This window comes from Microcaecilia unicolor, chromosome 3 (genome assembly GCF_901765095.1).
Source record: "Microcaecilia unicolor chromosome 3, aMicUni1.1, whole genome shotgun sequence".
Lineage (NCBI taxonomy): Eukaryota > Metazoa > Chordata > Amphibia > Gymnophiona > Siphonopidae > Microcaecilia > Microcaecilia unicolor.
Window position 1 is genome coordinate 232,738,725 of NC_044033.1, and position 22,211 is coordinate 232,760,935.

Sequence of the window (22,211 nt, forward strand, 5' to 3'; positions counted from 1 at the left end):
TATGAACCACGTAACCCTCATGACATGACTTCAGGTGTGTTTCCTGAATGAAAGCGATATCCACCTGAAGTCTAATAAGTTCTTTGAACAAAAGTTCTCTCTTAACTGGCGTATTCAGGCCTCTAACATTCAAAATTAAACAGTTTAAATGAGACATACCATAAAAAAGAAAATCTTTGGCAAATGCCCTCTATCCCCAGTCTCCCACCCTAACAGACATACCCTGCATAGTGAAATTACAGGCCACACCCCCACCAGGGTTGCCAGGTGGAAATTTTTTTTCCAGCCCAATCCAGCCCAAAAAATAGCCCAAAACCCGCCCAAACACAAACCCCGCCCCTGACACCCCCACCCCCGCGTCATCACCCCCGCCCCCGCCGTCATCACCCCCGCCTCCCACGTCACCGGCCCCGCCTCCCACATCATCGGCCCCGCCTCCCACGTCACTAACCCCGCCCAAAACGTCATTAACCCCGCCCAAAAACGTCACTAACCCCGCCCCCCCGCGGCCGAAAAAACCGCCCTGAAGGCCAAAAACAGCCCAAAAAACCGCAACCCGCCGCGGGCAAAAATTTCCCGCGGCGGGTCGCGGAAAACCGCCCAATTGGGCGGTAAAACCGCCCACCTGGCAACACTGACCCCCACCCCAGTAAAGCACTTCCTGTATAAGTCATTGTTGTCTAAGATACACAATGATTAAGCTATATAGCTGAAGAGAAACAAAAATAGAAAAGAAACAATCATTACATCACTGGTCATTAATTACTACATCCAAGCAAAGACAGCAGTCTTTCGAGCAGGAAAAGCAATAACAATACATCATAATATACATACATCACTGGTCACATATCACCCAGGGTTTTTACATCAGCTGAGAGAAGCCCCTTTTTCAGTGAAGCCAGAGTTTCATAACCAGGCAGTTAGGTTCCTATGCGGTGTGTCTGCCCATAGGTGAGCTTTTGGCTTCACTGTTCCAAGCCTCCCTTTTTACTAGGTTAAAACTTTTTTCAGAGCCATGGAAAATTACAAAGACATGCATGAGATAGTCACATGCTCTTGGTTTCAAGTAAACAAACCACTGGCCAAATGTCTTCTCAAACCTTAAACATGCTCCACTTCCCTTTTGCACATACTAAATCAGTCAGAGACATGACTTCAGCTTGTTTTGCAAGAAAACGTTACTTTCAGTCAGAAAACAGGAACTTACAAAGAATATTGTCGGTCAAGGCAGAGTTGAAAAACAATCTTTAAAATCTTCCATTGCACAGGCCAGCCCTCCGGTGCACAGGATAGAGTTGCTGCTCATGGTGGAGGACTAGCCTGCACAATTCCAGAACCTCTGCTCTGCTGAAGTTGGCCAGTCTCTTCCCCTTCAACGTCTTCGCTGTATTGTGGATCTCAAAGCCACAGAGGGCACTATAGGACAGATTGAGAAACACTGATATCTGCCTAACATCACCAGTTACGTCAGTCAGTATACCCGGTTTTTGCATATAACCGGTTCTTAGCGGCTGACATGACTGGTTAACATGCATTTTGTATCCGCCTATAATGGCAACAGCGGCCAAGGACGTGGTCAGTCAAATCTGACCACCTCGCCATCAGCCCCTGCATACAGGGGTGTAGGAGACCTCACCTACCTGGGGCTTTGTCTAAGTTTTGGCCTGTGGGTTGTGCAGGTTGCCAAATTGTTCTACTGTCACATATCACATAACTCATTACGATCCCAAGTGATATTCAAAACTGACCTGCCACCATATTGCCGTATCGTCTGTCATTTTCAAAACTGAGCAAATTTGAGTGTGGCGAGTCTGATATGTATTATTGCAGTTACCTTCATGTAAGCGGCCATGTTTTCTGAGAAATATCCGCCAATATTCAGTCAGATAGACGCTTATCTTTAGCTGCTGAAAATGCAGGGCTATAAATGTCCAGTTTCATGAGCTTCACTAAGAAAACAGTTCAGAATTGTTTCTGTGCTATGTCCTACCCGAAAGCCCACCTGTCTTGGGTGTAGTACGTTAGTATCTTCCACAGAGTTTAACAACTGCTTAAGTACAAGTACTACCTGCTCCAGGACTTTAGTTGGAAAACATATATTAGAAATAGGCCTCTAATTTTGTACTTCCATGGGGTCCACATTGGGAGATTTCAAAATTGGATGTATTAAGAAATTCTTCCGTAAGACAGGAATCATTCTTTCTACTGGACTAGGACTAATCATAGCCAACAGCAATGGAGTCAGCCCATGGGTAGGCATCTTTAGCCACTGCACTAGTACTGGGTTTAATTGCCCACATGTGTTTTTTTTTTTTAAATCATATTTCTTACTTTTGACAATATAGTCAAAGAGCATGGCTCAAGAGCCTCCATTTTAGACATCAGAATGATATCTGGTTTCCTATCTTTCTTCTCTCCAGGGATTCCTAAATCAGTGTCAAACTTCACTCTTAAAACACTTATTTTTAATAAGAAATAATCCGCTAAAGCTCTACTGATCGAGCTTGTATACTCATCTTAGACTGCTTCCGTCCTGTCAGATTGTTAACAATAGCAAACAGCTGCCTAACATTATTACTACTATTGACAATTTATTAAAATAACGTGTCCTTGTCAAGTTTATTCATCTTGATATACCGCTGAAGTTCACATGAAATCACAGCAGTGTACAATTAAAAAATAAACAGAAAAAGAAAAGTACTCCAATATATGATAATAAAGTACAGTCAAACATAAAATGAAAACAGTAATCAAAAATAATAAGTACCCAAAGCATCAGACCTCAAGGAGAGCAGTATAAAATATAGCTGTATAATAATGTGCTTATAAAAGACATTTAAAACACGGGAGAGACTTTAGATAGGAAAGTGTCCTAGTAAACACTTGGCCATAAGACAGAGAAATGCACATTTGTTCCAGATACAAACACACTGACAGAATGAGTTGTAGATGGTGAATTTGATAGGCTGGAAAAACTACTTAGCTTGAAGCAGCGTCGTACTTGGGCATCCCCAACGGACCCGTTTCGCCAATGGGGCTTCTTCAGGGAAAGGACGCCCTGTCGGGAAGCACTGCTCAAAGTGGCAAGTAGTGGTGTCTGTTTGCCAGGGCTGCTGGCGGATCAGAAATCAGGACAAAAGTCTACCAAAACCTGCATGGCTTAAGGGCACAGGTTGCCAAAGGACACCTGGGGAACAGTAGAATCTGAGAGACTTGGGGGTGAAAGCAGCAGAGGACAGAAAATGTGTGTAGTGAGCATTGAGGTGCCCTGCAAACAGGAAATTTTATTAAGGAGAAAAGAGGTAGGAGTCCGGTGAGCACGGGGGAACTGCTTTCTGATGGGATCACCAGAACATAGCTTATCCACAAGAGAGAATGACTGACATATGTAGTTGCCAGGTGATAAAATTAATGCAGAGTAGTTGGAGGATTTAATATACTACTACTACTACTACTACTTATCATTTCTTTAGCGCTACAAGGCATACGCAGCGCTGTACACCATACACAAAAAGACAGTCCCTGCTCAAAGAGCTTACAATCTAGATAAGACAGGTAAACAGACAGAACAATAAGGGTAAGGGAATGAAGAAGTGAGGATAAAAGACAAGGTAAGTGAGTAGTGGTTAGGAGTCAAAAGTAGTGATAAAGAGGTGGGCTTTAAGTTTGGACTTGAAAACAGCCAAAGACAGGGCTAGACGTACGGGCTCGGGTAGTCTATTCCAGGCAAGAGGTGCAGCAAGATAAAAAAGGGGTACGCAGTTCTGGGCCTTGAGAGCCCCAGGCAGGTCAGGTTTTCAAGATGTCCACAATAAACATGCATGAGATAGATATGCATACCAAGGGGTTTTCTGCCAGCAATAAGGACCCACCATTTGAAGTATCCATGCAGCAATCTCACAGGATGTCACAGCACTTCCAACAAGAAAGGCCCTCAAGCCAATGACTGTTGTATCCTATTGACTGCTCACCAGGTTCTGGTTCTCCTTCTCACTTGAGGTGAACAAACCAATTCAAAATCCAAACATCAGCAAAACACTGTATATTTTAAGATCAGTTTGTATAAATCATAAGAATAGCCATACTTGGTCAGACCAATGGTCCATCTAGCTCAGTATCCTGTTTCCAGCAGTGGCCAATCCAGGTCTCAAGTACCTGGCAGAAATCCAGATAGTAGCAACATTCCATGCTACCAATCCCAGGGCAAGCAGCGACTTCCCTATGTCTGTCTCAATAGCAGACTATGAACATTTTCTCTAGGAACTTGTCCAAACCTTTTTTGAACCCAGATATGCTAATCGCTGTTACTACATCCTCTGGCAAAGAGCTCCAGGACCACAAGAATAGCTCCAGCCCTGAACTCCTCCCCCAACAACTTGTAATCCAGGGATTTTAAGTGTCCCACAAGTCATATGCAAATGAAATCTCAGAAAAATCCAGTACCTTCTTTGTAGTCTCTTCCCTGGTTTGGGCTCTCCCAGCTTTAAGAGCTGTGTGACACCTGACATCTCCTCCCTTTGGGATAGTTTTCTCACATAACAGGCACTATTCCCCGCCCCATGGCTTTCAACCAGAAAGTTGTGAGTTTTTCCTGTAAAATGGAATTCCCTCTATCTTTTCATATTTCCATACCTTGTAGTTCTACGAAATTGTCTGCATCAGAGCAGTCCATAAAAAGGAGTGTGCATAAGAAGCAGGACATGCTCCTTTGTATGCTCTTTCAGACATTCCTAGGACACCACCCCGCTATGCAGTTCTTTTCCTAATCTTGTGGTAAAATTCTAGTATGCTATGCTTATTAGTATTAACAATGTGTTTTTCTCAGCCAATTCCTTTATTTCGGGGACTTGGTCTTTTTCTGCCTTCATCTACTATGTTACTTGAGTTACTTCCCAAACGCTCTTCTTTGGCTTACTCACAACCAAGTCAGTTTATCTCTGTTCTGTTAACCAATACTTTTACTTCTGTCTCCTTAAGCAATACACACAAACTTTCAGCAGGACTTTTGAACTGTCGCTATGCATGCCACAAACACTCCCTTCTTTATAACCTTATTACTACTTACAAACTTGATTTACTTTCTTTTACAGAAACCTGGTTAACAGATACAAATGCATCATATTTAAACCAGGCAACACCCCCCCCCCCCCCCCCCCACCTGGTTACTGTTACTTGACTTGTAATCGCACCACTCGAAAAGGGAGTGGAGTCGCTATTATATTCTAACAACTTATTGGTTTCTCACTTTACACACTCTGCTCAGCCTTTTCTTGAATATTTGCAATTTCGAATTAATACTTCTCCTGCTCTTGATTTTCTTTTGATTTTGTCATCATCCACCGCCCACTACCATATCATATTACTTTCTCCAGGCATTAATCTCTGACTTTTGCCTACATTCTACTTATCCGATTGTCTTTTCCAATTCTGGTCGCCGCATCTCAAGAAAGATATAGTGGAATTGGAAAAGGTGCAGCGAAGGGCAACGAAAACGATAGCGGGGATGGGATGACTTCCCTATGAAGAAGGACTAAGGAGGCTAGGGCTTTTCAGCTTGGAGAAGAGACGGCTGAGGGGAGACATGATAGAGGTCTATAAATTAATGAGTGGAGTGGAACAGGTGGAAGTGAAGCGTCTGTTCACGCTATCCAAAAATAGTAGGACTGGGGGGCATGAGATGAAACTACAGTGTAGTACATTTAAAACAAATAGGAGAAAATGTTTCTTCACCCAACGCGTAATTAAACTCTGGAATTCGTTGCCAGAGAACGTGGTGAAGGCAGTTAGCTTGGCAGAGTTTAAAAAGGGTTTGGACGGTTTCCTAAAGGACAAGTCCATATAGACTGCTACTAAATGGACTTGGGAAAAATCCACAATTTCGGAAATAACATGTATAGAATGTTTGTACGTTTGGGAAGCTTGCCAGGTGCCCTTGACCTGGATTGGCCGCTGTGGGACAGGATGCTGGGCTTGATGGGCCTTTGGTCTTTTCCCAGTATGGCATTACTTATGTACTTATGTAATATGTTACTGACCCCACTCATAAGGGAGGTCACCCCATTCTTGCTGTTCCTGATCCCAGAGTTTCAGTTCGTCTCATCAATACAACCTCTACCCTGGTCGGATCACTTTGGGGCCCTTTTACTAAGCCATGGCAAAAAATGGCCTGTGGCAGTGCATCTTTTGGGTGCGCTCTGGGCCAGTTTTTACTGCATCCTGGAAAAAATAGCTTTTTTTTTAAAGGGGTAAGAAAATGGACGGGCAGCAAAATAAAAACCAGCGCGTGTCCATTTTCGGCCTGAGACCTTACCGCCACTTAGCAGTAAGGTCTCATGTGCTACCTGGGCAGTAGGCATGCAGCATGCGCCCACTGCTGTTTACCGCATGTTTTCGGTGCATGCCAAATTCAGAATTACCGCCAAGGGCATGCGGTAGCTGGGCAGTAATGCCAATTTGGTGCACGCTGGATGCACATAAGCCCTTACGCGCCTTTGTAAAAGGGTCCCTCTCTTACTCTCTTTAATTGCCAAGTTCAAGCAATGATTTCAGCGATATTGACTAAACAGAGTTCTCATCGAGACTTGACAGTGTTTGAGCCTAACTCCTTGATCTCGAATTCCAATCTGAACCTAGATGATTTTAATGGCCTCCCTCTTAATGATTTAGTCTCAGCACTAAATAAAATCACTCCTGTCAAAATTCGGAACAGTACAACACAAGCACAGACTGCGTAGCCCATGGTATACTCAAGATCTCCAATATCACAAGTGCCAACTTTGTCAAGCCAAAAGAAAATGATGTCGTCACTCTTCACCGATTAACCTTTCTATATATAAAAGTACAGAACATGCTTATAAACTTACCATTCTAGCAGCAAAAAAGAAATACTACACGAACCTAATTGAACAAGCACCAAACACTTCCATTCTTTATAAAACATTAAAATCATTGACTACGTATAACAAACTACCCATTGACAAATCTCATATTCCAAAACCTCAGACTCTAGCAGACCATTTCTTGACTAAAATTCAGTCTTTGCAAAGTACCCTTTCTTTGGTTCCATCTGCAGGTTCACCTTCTCTGACATCATCCGCGACTACTAAGCAGTGCAGTAGGTTTGATAATTTACGTTTTCTATCTGTAGCGGAATTATGCCAAACTCAATGAAGACGACTACAGCACCCACTGATCCTATCCCATCAGGATTACTTAAGTACTCATTAGATTCTCTTCTTCCCTTTATTCGCTTCATGATTAAACAAAGTTTATCTTTAGAGATCTTTTCTGAAACTTGGAAACAAGCAACTATTTTCCCTAGGCTTAAAGATACCACTGGTTTGCTCTGTGATCCCTGTAACAGTTGTCCAATCGCTAATTTGCCTTTTATTTCTAAAATTGTGGAATCAGTGGTACATTCCCAACTTCACAGCTTCATCTCTAATACTTCACTTTTACATCCTCACCAAACTGCATTCCGTAAATATCACAGTACCGAAACATCTTTACTAGGTATTACCACTTTCATTCGCCGCAAACTTGACCAACGTAAATCTGTTCTCCTATCATTGGATCTTTCTGCCGTCTTCGACCTAGTGGATCACTCTATTCTACCAGGCCATCTCCAATCCATAAGCATTGCTGGCAGTGTCTTGAATTGGTTTACCTCTTGTTTGTCCGATCGATTGTAGACTGTCACTTCTCATGATTCCAAATCTGCACCATTTGCACCAAATTTTGACGTACCACAAGGATCTATTCTGTCACCAACTCTTTTTAATATCTTTATAGCCCCTCTTCTGACACTGGCTCAGACACTTGCACTTACAATGTATGTCTATGCATATGACATCCAAATACTTTACACTATTGATTCCAATGCAACTTATGAACTTTCCCTTTTTAATCAAAAACTTACAGCAATCACAGACTGGATTAAAGACCATAAGCTGTTCCTAAACCCCTCAAAATCTAAGGTTATCTTTTTTTCTAATACAAAAGTTACCTCTTTACCAACACCAGTGATTCAGGAATTCAAATTCCTCAGGTGGATTTTTTTTTTTTTAAATTTAAAGAAGTCTTTATTAAGCATTGATAAATAATACAATACATATGTAACTCAATGCAGAACCATGAAGTCTGGTACAAACAATGTACATAACTCTAGCATCCTATAGTTACCAACACAATATCAATGCTATAACAGAAACTTATTATACTTCAACATTTATCCATTTTTGTAATATATGAACCACCCTTCCCCCCTTCAGTCCCTCCTCCCCACCTCCCCCCTCCCCCCCATCTATCCCCTAAAACCACCCATCCATAAACGAGCACATCTCTCAACCAGAGCACCTTTGTAGAAAGAGTTCCCAAACTCTTTTCCATTTAGGCATGGTTTTCCGTTTCACAGCAGTCAGTCTCTCTATTTCACACATGTATCTTACTTTAGTAATCCATCTTCCCATTGGGGGCACCAGTGGGGATTTCCAACTTTGAGCTAAGTTTACTCAGGTGGATTTTTTAAGTATTTTAGGAATTTTATTTGATTCAGAGTTTACATTCTGACAGCAAATTTCTAAAGTTATTCGCAACTTTTATAAATTCTGGCTTATTCGCTCTGTACAATCACTGTTTTCACCTTCCACACTCAGCTTATTGATCCATTCATTAATCATTTCACAATTACCGGAGAAGCTATGTTCTCGGTACAAGGCCCTCGACAATGGAATGCCGTCCCTAGTTCTCCGAGACTGCAATCTTCTATGACTCAATTTAAATCTTTTTACAGAGGCCTATAAATACATTTTTTGTTTTGTTAGTTTTGTGGTTCTGGGTATCCTGAATGTACCAAGCAACCTTGTGGTTTATCCCATCCTCTTTCCTATTGATTTTGTTCTATCCCACCTCTCCTTTTGTTTCTTGTCTGTGATGCATCCTTTCCCAGTTTTTAAATGCTTTCTATTGTTTTTACGTTTTTATTGTGTTTTAGATTGTAAACTGCACTAAAGGAATCCATAGGGCGGGGTAGTAAATTTAAATAAACTTGGATCATTGGATATTTGGTCCTCGTCATATATCTCGGGTACCTCTGCTTCCATACGGTGGGTTCCTCAAGCCTTTCATGTCTTGCTGAGATCTCCTCCTCCCTAAGTCTGTTGGGAGCCAATATATATTGTCTACAGATCCAAAGCAGCTCATCTTCCCCAGTGCTCTTTCCTTTGCTAGCTCCTCCCCTGCGAAGTCTCCTATGCAATTGTGACCCCCTCCATCTTTCCCCCTCACCAAGAATGTTCTGGTTTTTTTTTTTGATATGCCCTGTGTTCCCTGCACAATCATATCCCTGGGGATAGGGACTTTGGGGTCAGGCTCAAAAATTGAGGCTCGGGCAGCCTTCTGATTATGACAATATTTATTGAGGATATACCCACAAACTGACAGACTTGTGGCTTGCGAGGACCAGCATTACCTATCCCTGCCGTATACGACAGGTTAAATTCTCCTACTAATTAATTCTATCACCTGGCAGCTACCCATGTCAGTTATTCTCTCTTGTGGTATAAGAGAGATGTACTTAGTCTGAGGTGTCCTACAGTAGGATAAGGAGGCTGGGGCCCTATTCTTCCTGTATTTATGTTCATCTCTGCCTAGATCCAGCATTGCCTAGATCATACAGGGGCAAGCTGGTTGAGATTTGTTCTCATATGGGAAAAGATGGCAACTTTATTGACAAAGGAGAGGAAAGAAAGAACATTCTTGATAGAAAGATACTTAGTGGCGAAAAGTTCTTTGACAAGATGAAGAGATGGCCTAGTGACTGGGGGAGAGGGATTCAAGATGAAGCTAAAACTGAGAAATGATTGGTCAAAGACAGAGGAACAGTTTCAAATGAGGAAGGGTCAAAAGAAAGGTCCCTGCCAGCACATCATCTAGGCAGTGCCCCTTCATTTGGGAACTACAAAGTCAGGGCCGTGCCTAGGGTCTCTGGTGCCCCCCCTGCAGACTATCAGTTGGCGCCCCCCCCCCCCCCCCTCCGTCTAGCAGAGCAGGAACAGAAGGGAGCAGGCAAGTAAGCCGGACCTCAGGAAAAAATAGCACTGTATGTATCCCTTATTGATAAGTCTCTGACTCTAAAGTTTAGCAATTTCATTAAAGCAAAATGTATTTTCATAACACTTCAAAGATTTCCAACTCAAAATAGGAATGCTAATTCAAAATGTGAGCAAAGTCCTCTTAGTTTCCAAAGATTCTTTTTCTAATCTCCTTTGCACCAAAGGATATAATTCAGATCAAACATTTATCTCTGATCAACTATCTCAGATCAAATATTTATTTCAGATCAAATATTAAGGTTTTCTTGCTTACAGTCACTTAAATCTACCTAGCCTTTATAAACCTTATAGGATTTAAACACTCAAACTGAAATTCACCCTTTTCTATTCTTCATAAACTTCAAGTAATCCTGAAATATTCAGATCCTTTTCTCACTAGAGAAACCTCAAACTTCAATCTCCACCAGCCTCTTTTCATTCATATTTTCTCATTTACCACATAATCAGGCACTCTTTTATAATTTCAGTCAACACACACAGGAACTCACAACTGCATGTCTCTCTTGGCCAAACCGACGGTCAGTTGCTGTCTGTTCCCTTCCCGGCAGATTTCTAACAGAAGCTGATCATCCAATCAGAGAGCTCTATTTGAATGCAGATTAACATACAGACACTGTAATGGGAATTTTTAGTCAAAAACACTAGATAAACCCTTCGTTTTTGGATCAAACTTCACACTTTTGATCAGAACCATGACCTAACATTAAGGCTGTAAACATTTCCATCATTTTTATCCATAAATATGCAAAATAAGAACCTCCCCAAAACGGACTAATTTGCATATGATTTAAACAAATCTGAGCATATGACCACCAAGTACAGACTCCCAGCACCTGAATTCTGCAATTAGATTTAATGCAAATACTTTTAAAACTTATTTTTAGCACTTTTAAAATTTCAGGTTCTCTTTAATTTGAATGCTGTTCAAGCTCTGAAGCTCACCCTGAGTGAGGAGTTATCCCCAAACCAAAGCATATATAGCAATCTGGTTGCATTTTCTCAAATAACTTGAAGAGCCTGTCTGCCTCAGTGAATACTGCTGCGTTGCTTTCACTTCCGGTTTGCCATGAAAAGGAGGGCAGGGGAGATAGGAGAATCGCAACTTCAGGTAAAAGATTTTGCAAGTGAGCGGAAGGCAGGGAAGGCAGGGCAGCGGCGCCCCTCGAAGGCAGGCGCCCCCCTGCCTTGCTTATCCCGCTTACCGCATTGGCACGGCCCTGTACAAAGTAGCAGTTTATGTGTTCATATCTCCCCTCATGTTTATAAAAAGAGCTGAAGACATGCAAAATGAATTTTTAAAGAGAAATCCTTTAGAACTTAATTTTATTCTTTCCAACCCAATGGTGATTGAAAAGAATTATACAAAAGGGGTAGTGAATATCTGGGGGCAAAATAACTCTCAAGAATTCAATGAAATGGGATGAAACCTGGCATGAGGGAGAAAACAGCTAAAAGACACATCAGATTTGAAAATGGACTAAATTGGATTGGGGTTTCCAGAGAAATAAGCCCTTTTTAAAAATGGCCCAGTGCGTGGAAGGAGTTCCAGCTTCTGTAGGACAGACACTTCCATATAATGAAACGTAGCAGTTAAGGGAACACAAGACATTGCTTGTGACATCATTGGGTTATGTGAGGGTGTCATCTGATGAATTTTACAGCAGCACTTTAGGAAAGGCTATGTAATAGTTCAAGGATGTTCTGCAGAATGCTGGAAGTTGTGGACTAGAACTGGGAAAAAAAACTGTGTTGGTCTTTCTCAGATGAATGTATCCCCTGGGAGGTGTGGACTATCAAGGTCAATGTGGTGGACTTGGTCAATGAGCAAGAATAACAGATATGCCAAGAAAGGTGACCGGGGGGGGGGGGGGGGGGGGAAGAAATTTGGTGAAAAGATAACATTAGGAAGTGCTGAAGAGGCATGAATACCTGCCACAGATGGCAATGTAGTGAGAAGTGGAGAATGTATTTTTAAATTATTTCCTGATTTTAGATTTGGATTATTTGATTTTTGTTTGTAAACCTTGGATGCTTGCTTTCCCATTTATTTTATTTTCCTATTTTCCTTTCTAACTATATTGTTTTATTTTGTACACCGCCTTGACTTGTCCTTACAAAAAAAAAAGCAGAATAAAAAATCTTAATAAACCATTAAGGACTTACTCCTTTTAAATTGTTCTGTGCTTTCTCAAACCTTAAACTACCCCCCTTCATAAAAATAAATCTCCACAACTGCCCCAATATACATGCACCCACATGCAGAAGAGTCAGAAAGATTTCCATGTTCTGTATGAACTGGAGACTTACCATAAGAAAATTGATGTTATGTTTATGAAGTCCTACCCATAGGATCTCCTCCTACCTTTGGGGGGGGGGGGGGGGTTTAACAAAAAACTCTCTTTGCATTTTCTGTAAAACCTCTTCTGTGTGCTTGTATTCTATAAATCGATAAACAGTAAAGATGGAAAATTAGTGGTTAGGGTGATGGACTTTGGTCCTGGGGAACTGAGGAACTGAGTTCGATTCCCACTTCAGACACAGGCAGCTCCTTGTGACTCTGGGCAAGTCACTTAACCCTCCATTGCCCCATGTAAGCTGCATTGAGCCTGCCATGAGTGGGGAAGCGCGGGGTATAAATGTAACAAAAAAAATTGGCTTTTAAGATACCAATATCACTTACATGTTCTTTGTTTTTCTAGGTATTCAATCCATATCGCTTTGACCCTGAGAAGTGCAAGCAGAGGTCCCCTCACGCATTTGTGCCTTTTTCTGCTGGTCCCAGGTAACTAGTTTGTCCATTTGTTCCTTATATTCTTTAGGAAGATGCAATCTGTACAAAAGGCAGAGTGATCAATGACAGGTGAGGAACCCCTAAGAGCTATAAGAGATTTGAAGGGATAATTAGAATAAGATGATGTATACTGAGCCCCTGAGAGCCCTCAGAGACGTCAGGAGGTAACTAGGTTCAGATCATGTGTGGGAGGAGAGATGTTAGGAGGCAACATATAAGTGTCTGTATGGGACAAAATTTCAAAGGATTGGATGCTTACTACTACAAAGCAGGTACCAAAATCAGTCCCTTTAAAAACTGACTAGGACTGCACAGATAAATTTAGGAGCATATATTCTCTAAGTACCTAAGTTTAGGTGCCTAAAAACCAGGCAGATGAAGCTAGGGCACTGAAATAAATAGGGGCTCAGTTTTGATTTTCTGCACTAGGTACCTAGCTTAGGAGCCCTTTTACAAAGGCGCGCTGAAAAATGGCCTGCGGTAGTGTCGATGGAAAACAGACAAAGCAGATACGTATATGAAAAAAACAGTATTTAATAGAAATTGATGAAAATAAAATTAGAAAGCCCGACACAGGCCGTATTTCGCCCAACTGGATATCTGTGTGATCATGTAATTTCCACTTAAAAATCTATTTGTTGAACTCACAAATGTAAAGTGGAATAAAAGGACAACTTAACCGAAGGCACTTCAAAGAGAAGACTGTGTCGGGCTTTCTAATTTTATTTTCATCAATTTCTATTAAATACTGTTTTTTTTCATATACGATTCTGCTTTGTCTGTTTTCTATCTTGGAGTTTGTAGATCGGTTACCCTGTTATTTTCTTGGACCTGCGGTAGTGTAGATGCATGTTTTGGGCGCATGCAGAATCATTTTTCAGCACGCCTGTAAACAATTCCTTTTTAAAATTTTTGACAAAAATAGATGTGTGGCAAAATTAAAATTGCCGCGCGTCTGTTTTGGGTCCGAGACCTTACCGCCAGCCCACTGACCTAGTGGTAAGGTCTCACGCGATAATTGGGCAGTAATGGTCTATGTGCGTAAAATGCCGATTACCGCCCGAGCACCAGAAAATAAGAATATTTTCCGGCGCGCGTAGAGGACGTGCATCAAAAATGAAATTACCGCAAGGGCCATGCGGTAGTGGGGTGGTAACTCAAAACTGACGCACGTTGGGCGCAGCTTAGTAAAAGGGCCCCTTAGACATCTAAATCTAGGCACAGGAATTGCAGATCAAAATTTACTGGTCTAACTTTTAAGTGCCTTAAGTTAGGAAATTTTCAGCCAAGAATTTAGGTCCCTAGATTTTTTTATACATTTACCACTACATGGGTAATTTTGTAAGTGACACGAACATGCAGAGCACTCTTAAGTAGGCACTTATAAAATGTGCATATAGGTTGGTGCTCAGAAAACATAGCACTTAATGCATTGCAATATGGGTGTACTTGTATCAGTGGACATTAACATTTACATGCCAATTGTGGATGGAAATAAACTGAATAATGGACTTTGTGTACGTATGTGTACACATACATGTGTAAATGCCAAAATTCCACCTAAGTGCTATTTTGTAAATATGTGCACATTTTACATAGCACATATTTTACCAGTAGGTATACTATACACATAGGCATGTGTGGGACTCACACTTAACACATGTAACTTATGGAATACTGTAAGTTATGTGTATATCTACAGCATCTTGGCATGAGCACTTAAACACTAGGTCTATGGCATTCCTCAGGCAGAACATAGGAGGAATGGCACAGGATACACATTTATGCATGAATTTTTTTTTAATATGCATATATGCGCAGACTTCTTATTCATATACACAAAAAGCTACTTCTGCTTCAGAGCAGGTATAACTTTGTACAGGAGCTTTTGGGGAGGCTATTTTATAAAAGCATATAGGTGGATATGTTGTCTTTTATAAAATAGGTACAGCCTATGTACCTATGCATGTTCCCTTCCCAGGCGCTCTGTTATAACATTACCTTATGCTTAGCTGATGTGATGGTTAAATTGATTCTATTGTTGATCTCTCTGTGATCCAAACAACCATAGATAAACCTCTAACAAATGCTGTTGAGATAAGGGGGGTGGGGTGGGGAAATGTCCTAAATCTGCTACCTCATATTCAATCGTTGGTTATTTTTTTTAAACCGCTTTAATCAAAAAATGTTTGTTAATTATTTTTATTATAAAACATATTTTATGAATTTTAAATAAATTCATTCAGTAAAGAAACAGAGAATATGTAGTCAGTGACATGGCAATGTGAACTAGCAAGGTTGTTGAAAAACGTTGTGCCATATAAATTGAAAGCTTATCCGAGTTAAAAAAAAAAATGTCTTAACACCAAAAACAAACTTTGACATTGGCCACCATTTCACTATGCTGCATCAGGGAACCCAATTTGTATCCATATTCAAAAAAATCTGTACACAATAAACTAAAACACATACAACTATTTTTCAAATCAATATAAATAATTTAAAACATGTATCAATGTCATGACATTTTGGGAAAGGAGTCAGTCAACATAGCATTGTGAAGTTTGCTGAGTAAGCTTGGGAAGCACTTATGTAAGGTGGTTGTATGACTACTTTTAGGGGTTCACTTTGCTTTTTACTCCTATTAGTTTTTTTACACCCGACGCAGCCTGAGGGCGAAACGTGGCCACGTCGGGTAACTTGTAATAAACCACTTCTTCTGTTACCCTCCTGTTCTATTTTTTTTGTCTTTTTTGATCTGCTTTTTTTTCTTTTGATTTGCTATTTCTGTGGCAGATCTTTGCCTTTTTTTGTTTCTATCAAAAAGATGGCCGGCCATCTTTTTCTTTCGATAATACGGTTTAGACCGGCCAAATGCCTTGGATGTCGCTGGGTTTGGGATGGCCGGTTTTGTTTTTCAGCGATAATGGAAAAAAATGTCGGCCATCTCCAACCCAGCGAAATCCAAGCCATTTGGTCGTGGCAGGAGCCAGCTTTTGTAGCGCACTGGTCCCTCTGACATGCCAGGACACCAATTGGGCACCCTAGACATGTGGGTACAGTGGGTTTTGGAGTGCTCCCATTACCAGCACAAGTGTTACAGGTAGGGGGGGATGGGTCTGGGTCCGCCTGCCTTAAGTGCACTGCGGTACCCACTAAAAGTGCTCCAGGGACAGGATTTTTTGCTGCTGTATAAGCTTGCCACACCAGTTGACACCTGAAGACTAATCTCTTTGAAAAAGTCCTTTATTTGAATAAGCACGTTTACTCACTGTGAACTGCAGATCAGAGGTTGTGCTCCACTGGCAAAGAGTCTTCCTGGTACTGAGATTAGTAGTAGGTCAGAGCTGGCAGAATGGTGTACAATGCCCTCTTTCAGCCACATTCAAGGTAAGAACTAAGTTCTCTAATGTGGCTAACCCATGAAAGGGATCTAAAACTGGCTTACAAACATGGCCACTACCTCATGGACTAATGGAAGTAAAACAGGGCACACTCTGACCCAGTTAGCAGGGGGAAAAGCACCATGGGAGTACAGCCCAGTACCCTACACGCACCACAATGCATTGCTGATGTGACTCTGCAGTGCACCTAACAGAAAAGGTGTCACACTCACCCGAAAGCCACACATCACAACCAGGGAAAGGCTGTCGGAGGATAGAACACATTCTGCCATCATGGAGGTGGGTACAGCATTGGAGGCTGGCATACAGGCTGGCAAAAAAGGTTTTTTATTTTATTTTTTTAGTGTTGGAGGGGGTTGGTGACCACTGGGGGAGTATGGGGAGGTCATCCCCCATTCCCTCTGGTGGTCATCTGGTCAGTTGGGGCACCTTTTTGAGACTTGGTCGTGAAAATAAAAGGACCAAGTAACCCCGGCGAAATACTGCTTATTGCCGGGTTTTTTTTTCCATTATCGGCGAAAGCCGGCCATCTGGTAGCTACGCCCACGCCCGTCCATGTCCCGCCTTCGCTTAGCCGGCGACACGTCCCTTTGAACTTTTGCCGGCAAGGCAACGGGAAAGCGGCGATGCTGTCAAAAACGCAGCTTTCGATTATACCGATTTCGCCGCTTTTCCGAGATCGCCGGCCATCTCCCGATTTGTGTCGGGAAATGGCCGGCGATCACTTTCGATTATAAGCTGGATAGTCCTCTAGACCCATTTATATGCTGACCTATTTATGCCTATTATTTACAGGAACTGCATTGGGCAGAATTTTGCTATGGCAGAGATGAAGGTGGTTCTAGCATTGACTCTGTTGCGGTTTTTGGTGAAGCCAGATAAGACCAAGACAGTTCGTCGGAAGCCAGAGCTGATCCTGCGGGCAGAGGGAGGCCTCTGGCTGAAACTGGAAGCTGTAGAGTCTACAGAGTGACTAAAAACCCTTGCAATTATATCTTCTGCTTGGGTTTCTAATTCTTCATGTAATTTACAATAAAAAGATGCCAATATGAGATTATTTACCCACAGCTTTTCCTAAATGTAACTTCAACCACCACTTTAAAGCTCATTTTAACAGCAAAGATTAACTTGCAGGAAGTGCAAAGTCTGTGCAGTAAATGCAGGGGGTGTGTGCCCTGGATCTACCCTGCATTTATTGCAGAAGGCGTACAGTTAGACCATGAGCACCATGTTACATGCATGGGCTGATAGCATGGGTCTGGGTTACATGTGTGGGCACACTATCAGTTCATACAAGAGCTAGCCTGTCAAAATGATAGCTTCCTAGTATGTTGCAGTGCATTCCTGGACCCCCCTCCCACCCCTTGACTACATTCTCTATGGCCTCCTTCGATTTGATCGTCCCCCAACACCCCACACATATCCAATACTCATGATCTTCCCCACATGCATCCAGATTCCCCTTGAACCCCCCTCCCACCCCCACACACACATCCAATACCCACTCCCTTGAAAGTCCAATCGCCCCATACACAAACTCTGCCTTCTCCCCTTCAACCTACCTGGGGATCAGTATTGGTGGTCCAGTGATCCCTGTTAGCTGTGATCTTCTTTGTGGTACTACTGATAGGGGGCATCTCCATTTTTACCTATATTCGGAACTGTTTTCTTCTTATATCTGTCTAATTTTATTATGTCATCCATGTTCTCTATGTAACACCAATTGTTATCTTCCAATCTGGATTGGCGAATGCCATAACGGTACATTGTAAGCCACATTGAGCCTGCAAATAGGTAGGAAAATGTGGGATACAAATGCAACAAATAAATATATGTGAGACTGCTGCTAAAGGTCATTGGTGCCATTTTGGATCCCAACAAAGGAGGCTTGCTACCACTAGGGAGCACTAGACCACCAATGCCGACACCTGAATAGGTCCCGAGGAGGGGATCAAGGTTTGGGTCTCTGATGGGGGATTTTGCTGTCAGGGGCCGGGGTTTTTCAAGGGGAGACCTTGGAGAGGAAAGGATTGGATGAGTGTGGAGGAGTTCGTGTGTGTGTCGGGGGGGGGGGGGGTATCTAGTGGGCTCATGTGTGTGCAGAGCTTTCATTGTGTGGCACTGGAGGTATATGGGGCCTTATTTCCTCAAACTATAGTAAAACAAGAAATCTAGTATTTTTCACTAATAATAACTTGGCTGAATGTGAATAAAACAGAAAAATGGTCACCTATTCCTGAAACCCTTAGGGCCCTCTTTATTAAGCTGTGCTAAGGCACGGTAGCGTTTTTAGCATGTGCTAAACATTAAAGTCGCTCAAACGCACCTCCAACGTTCTAATGAAGCCAGAACTTCCGTAGTTGTGTAGATCGCTATTGCCCATGAGTGTGTGCCCCGCCCTTGCGTTACAACGTGATGACGTTGAGGGCGGACCACTCACACTCACGAACTCACCATCAGAGGGAGAGAAGGAGGGAGGGTGTGGGATTACCTTGCTAGCGCCCGATCGTCATGACGTCGAATCGCATCGCTCAGATGCATAATGGACTCAATCGCCGGCGCAAAGAAGAGGAGAAATGTGGCTGTCAGCACAGGTATGCGACGGCGAAGGGGAGGGTTTTCTGTGGGAAGGGGGGGTCGACAGGGTCATGGCACGGGGGTCAAGGCGTCAATAACGCCGGGGGGGGTGTTGAAATCGGAGGGAGGAGGAATCTGGAACTCGGTGGGAGGGGTGGGAGGAGCGTGAGGGGGCCTTGAACTGGGAGGGAGGGACGGGCGTCAGGGGACCTTGAACTGGTAGGGGGGGTCTGCAACTCGGAAACAAGGAAGGGAGGGAGGGAGGGACGGAGGGAGGGGGTCGAACTCAGAAGGAAAGGAAGCAAGGGAGGGAGGGAGGGGGGGGGGGGAATACCTTGCTAGCGCCCGTTTCATTGCCTAACAAAACGGGCCTTTTATACTAGTAGGAATATATAGGTGACTCAAGAGTTTAGCGTCTTCTGATTTTAGCGTGCGCTAAAAACACTAGCACACTTTAGTAAACAGGGCCCTTACTTTGGTACAGATGTACTAAACTGTAAAAACATTTTGCAAAAGTGTGCCTCAAGCAAAAAAAAAAAATCCCACAAAATGCCAAATATGTGTTTTGTGCCTTTTTCTATGTGAAGTCCATATATGTTGTGACAAATCCACAGGCTCAGCGTTTCTTAGACCTCTGGGCTGTTGCCAAACTTACAGCTTAGCAGATTTTTATAACTCCAAGTAAAGGCCTCAAACAGGTTTGTCTCTTATTGGGACCCAAAATATTTTGATACTTTTAGGCAACAACACAAGTCGTCAAAATAAAAAAGGCACATTCCGGTAAACAAAAGGTTAACAGTCTCCATGGCTCCAAACATTTCAGGGAAAATCTTCTTAAACGATACCTTCATGGGGTTCCCCTCAAGCCCCTCTGTTACAGGCTGGGTCTCTCTCCACCTTTCCCTTCAGGCTAGGCTTGCTTCCCACCTGCCCTTGGTTGGTAGCCCATTTACTCTCTCCCAGCTGACCAGGTCCTAGGGAGTTCCCTCCATTCCTTCTCTTCTCACCTCTTCTCCCTTCCTTCTGTTGTCTGCAAAACCTTTTTCTAGAGCAGAGGACTGGCAGGTGCTTCTAGAACTGTGCCCTTCTTCTCCTCCACGGGATGACATCGCCAGCCCTCTTACTTTCTGTGGGGCTGGACTACAATTCCCAGAAGACCTAACTACATTCCCTAAGCTTTAGCTACTGTGGAGTCAGGAGGCTATTCGCCCCTCCTCCACTGATCACAGACAGCTTTCTCCTATTATACGAGCACTCCCCATATGTCCTCTTTCTTCCTTTTGGACTTCTTGAGATATGTCCTCCAGGTTTAATTTTTAAGAAAATGTCCTCTTTTTTATGTGCCTACAAACAGCACACCCCCCACACCATTTCTAGCCTATTAGTCTGTACACAGGGGGTGTTAAAAGAGAAAGGCATAGCTGATCTCCTCTCTGTTTACCTGCTGGTTGAATCTGTCAAAGGAATTTTGTTCATGCAGCACAACTTTAAGCATTAAAGACTTTCATATGTTTATTAGAAGCCAGCTAAAGCTGTTGAGGGATATCCACTCTTTTGACAAGTATGCTTGGGCTCAGACTCAGTCAAACTCAAATCCGGAAATTTTTGAAAGTAGATTCTCTACTGCTGTACTGTAAGTCAGTCATTGTTTGATGTGTGTTCACTAACTGTCTAAAAGCCATTTACATATTTGCTATGATTAAATATTTCTTTAGCAAAGGTAGCAACCATTTTTAGTTTTTGGGTCCTCTTTTTTGTCTCTGCGATTATGATAACCCTTCCCGTGGAGAACACGAAAACCCTACACTCTGCTTTGGGCAACAGACACACAGCCCCAGAGCTTCCCACGCTTGGTCATTCTTTCCAGGTAAAAGCTTGTTTGCTGATTGTATCCTTATGGCTCCCCTCCTACTTAATGCTGAGGTTTCCCTTACAGATTCTGAGGGAAACCACCCTGTTCCATTAAGGCAGCACCACTCCAGGTTTTGAGCTGGTGCTCCCAATGCCATAGGGCGCTTCCAGGGCCGCTGAGAGGAGGGGGCAGGGGGGACAAATTCCCTGGGCCCGGCGCCGGGGTCAGGCCAGCGGCGCTGCAGTCCCCGGTCTCGCCTGCTCGGCTCCGGGCCCCCTGCATTCGAAGCGGCAGTCACAGATCGCCTCCCTTCGGACCTTCCCTCCCTGTGTCCTGCCCTCGCGGAAACCGGAAGTTACATCAGACGAAGGCGGGACACAGGGAAGGAAGGCCAGAAGAGAGGCGATCTGCGACTGCTGCTTTGAATGCAGGGGGCCCGGAGCCATGGAGGCAGGCAGGTGAGACCGGGGAGTGCAGCGGTGGGGGGGGGGGGGGGGGGGGGGGAGGGACGGGGGGCAGCGGCGGAAGTGGGGTGGCCTTGCCCCGAGCCCGGCCTAGTCTCTTGGTGGCCCTGGGCGTTTCCCCACTCTTATGACAAGCCTTTTCTACTGCCTTGTCACAATGTGAAGTAACCTCATAAAAGTAGACAGTAAAGAGCTTTTTTTTTTCTTCTTTTTTTCATAGTCAGCTATGTGTGAAGATTTATGCATATTCAGCATAAATGTGCTTCTTTGATGCAAACTCATGTGAAGCATCTCATTTATGTGAGATTTTGCATAAACGGGTAGAAAAGCTTGTTTCAGAAAAATGAAATAATATTTACACCTCCTTTTGGCCATGTCACCCCAAGTTAAACTTCATGCACAGCAATATGGAAAAGGGAAAATGGAAATGTGTCAATCAGCCCCTTCTACACTCTAAGGGTATCACAACCTTGGTGGACCAGTGATCCCTTCGTCTCCTTCCTACAAGCCCTGGGTGGCACTTTCAACAGTGAAAAAAAAAAAGCAAATAATCTGTTGTAAAGCCCTGCCTTCTTTTTCAAGTTCTACCCTAGTTGAACCCTCTTTACTGATTGGGGACATAAGTACATAAGCATCGCCATGCTGGGATAGACCAAGGGTCCATCGAGCCTAGCACCCTGTCACCGACAGTGGCCAAAAGAAAAGCAATCTGTCCCGCCCATCCTAGAAGTACTGTATTCCCTCGTCCATTCAATAACATTTTATGGCTTTTTCCTCCAGGAAGCCGTCCAACCCTTTTTTGAAGTCCACTAAGTTAACCGCCTTAACCACCTTTTCCAGCAGCGAATTCCAGTTTAACTATGTGTTGAGGAAAAAGTTCCTCCGATTCATTTTAAATTTACCACACTGCAGCTTTATCGCATGCCCCCTTGTCCTAGTATTTTTGGAAAGCGTAAACAGACGCTCCACATCGACCCGTTCCATTCCACTTATTATCTTAGACCTCTATCA

The 22,211-nt window shown here is 43.1% G+C and overlaps 1 protein-coding gene across 1 annotated transcript in view; it reads left to right on the plus strand.

The window, feature by feature from the left end:
- Window positions 1–18,043, plus strand: part of LOC115466370 (cytochrome P450 4F22-like) — a 159,043-nt gene extending 141,000 nt beyond the window's left edge. Inside the window, 2 exon segments of the mRNA XM_030197561.1 lie at window positions 12,812–12,894; window positions 17,103–18,043. Of these exon segments, the coding sequence (XP_030053421.1) occupies window positions 12,812–12,894; window positions 17,103–17,280 (261 nt within the window). The 3' untranslated portion in view covers window positions 17,281–18,043.
- Window positions 18,044–22,211: the final 4,168 nt, after the last annotated feature.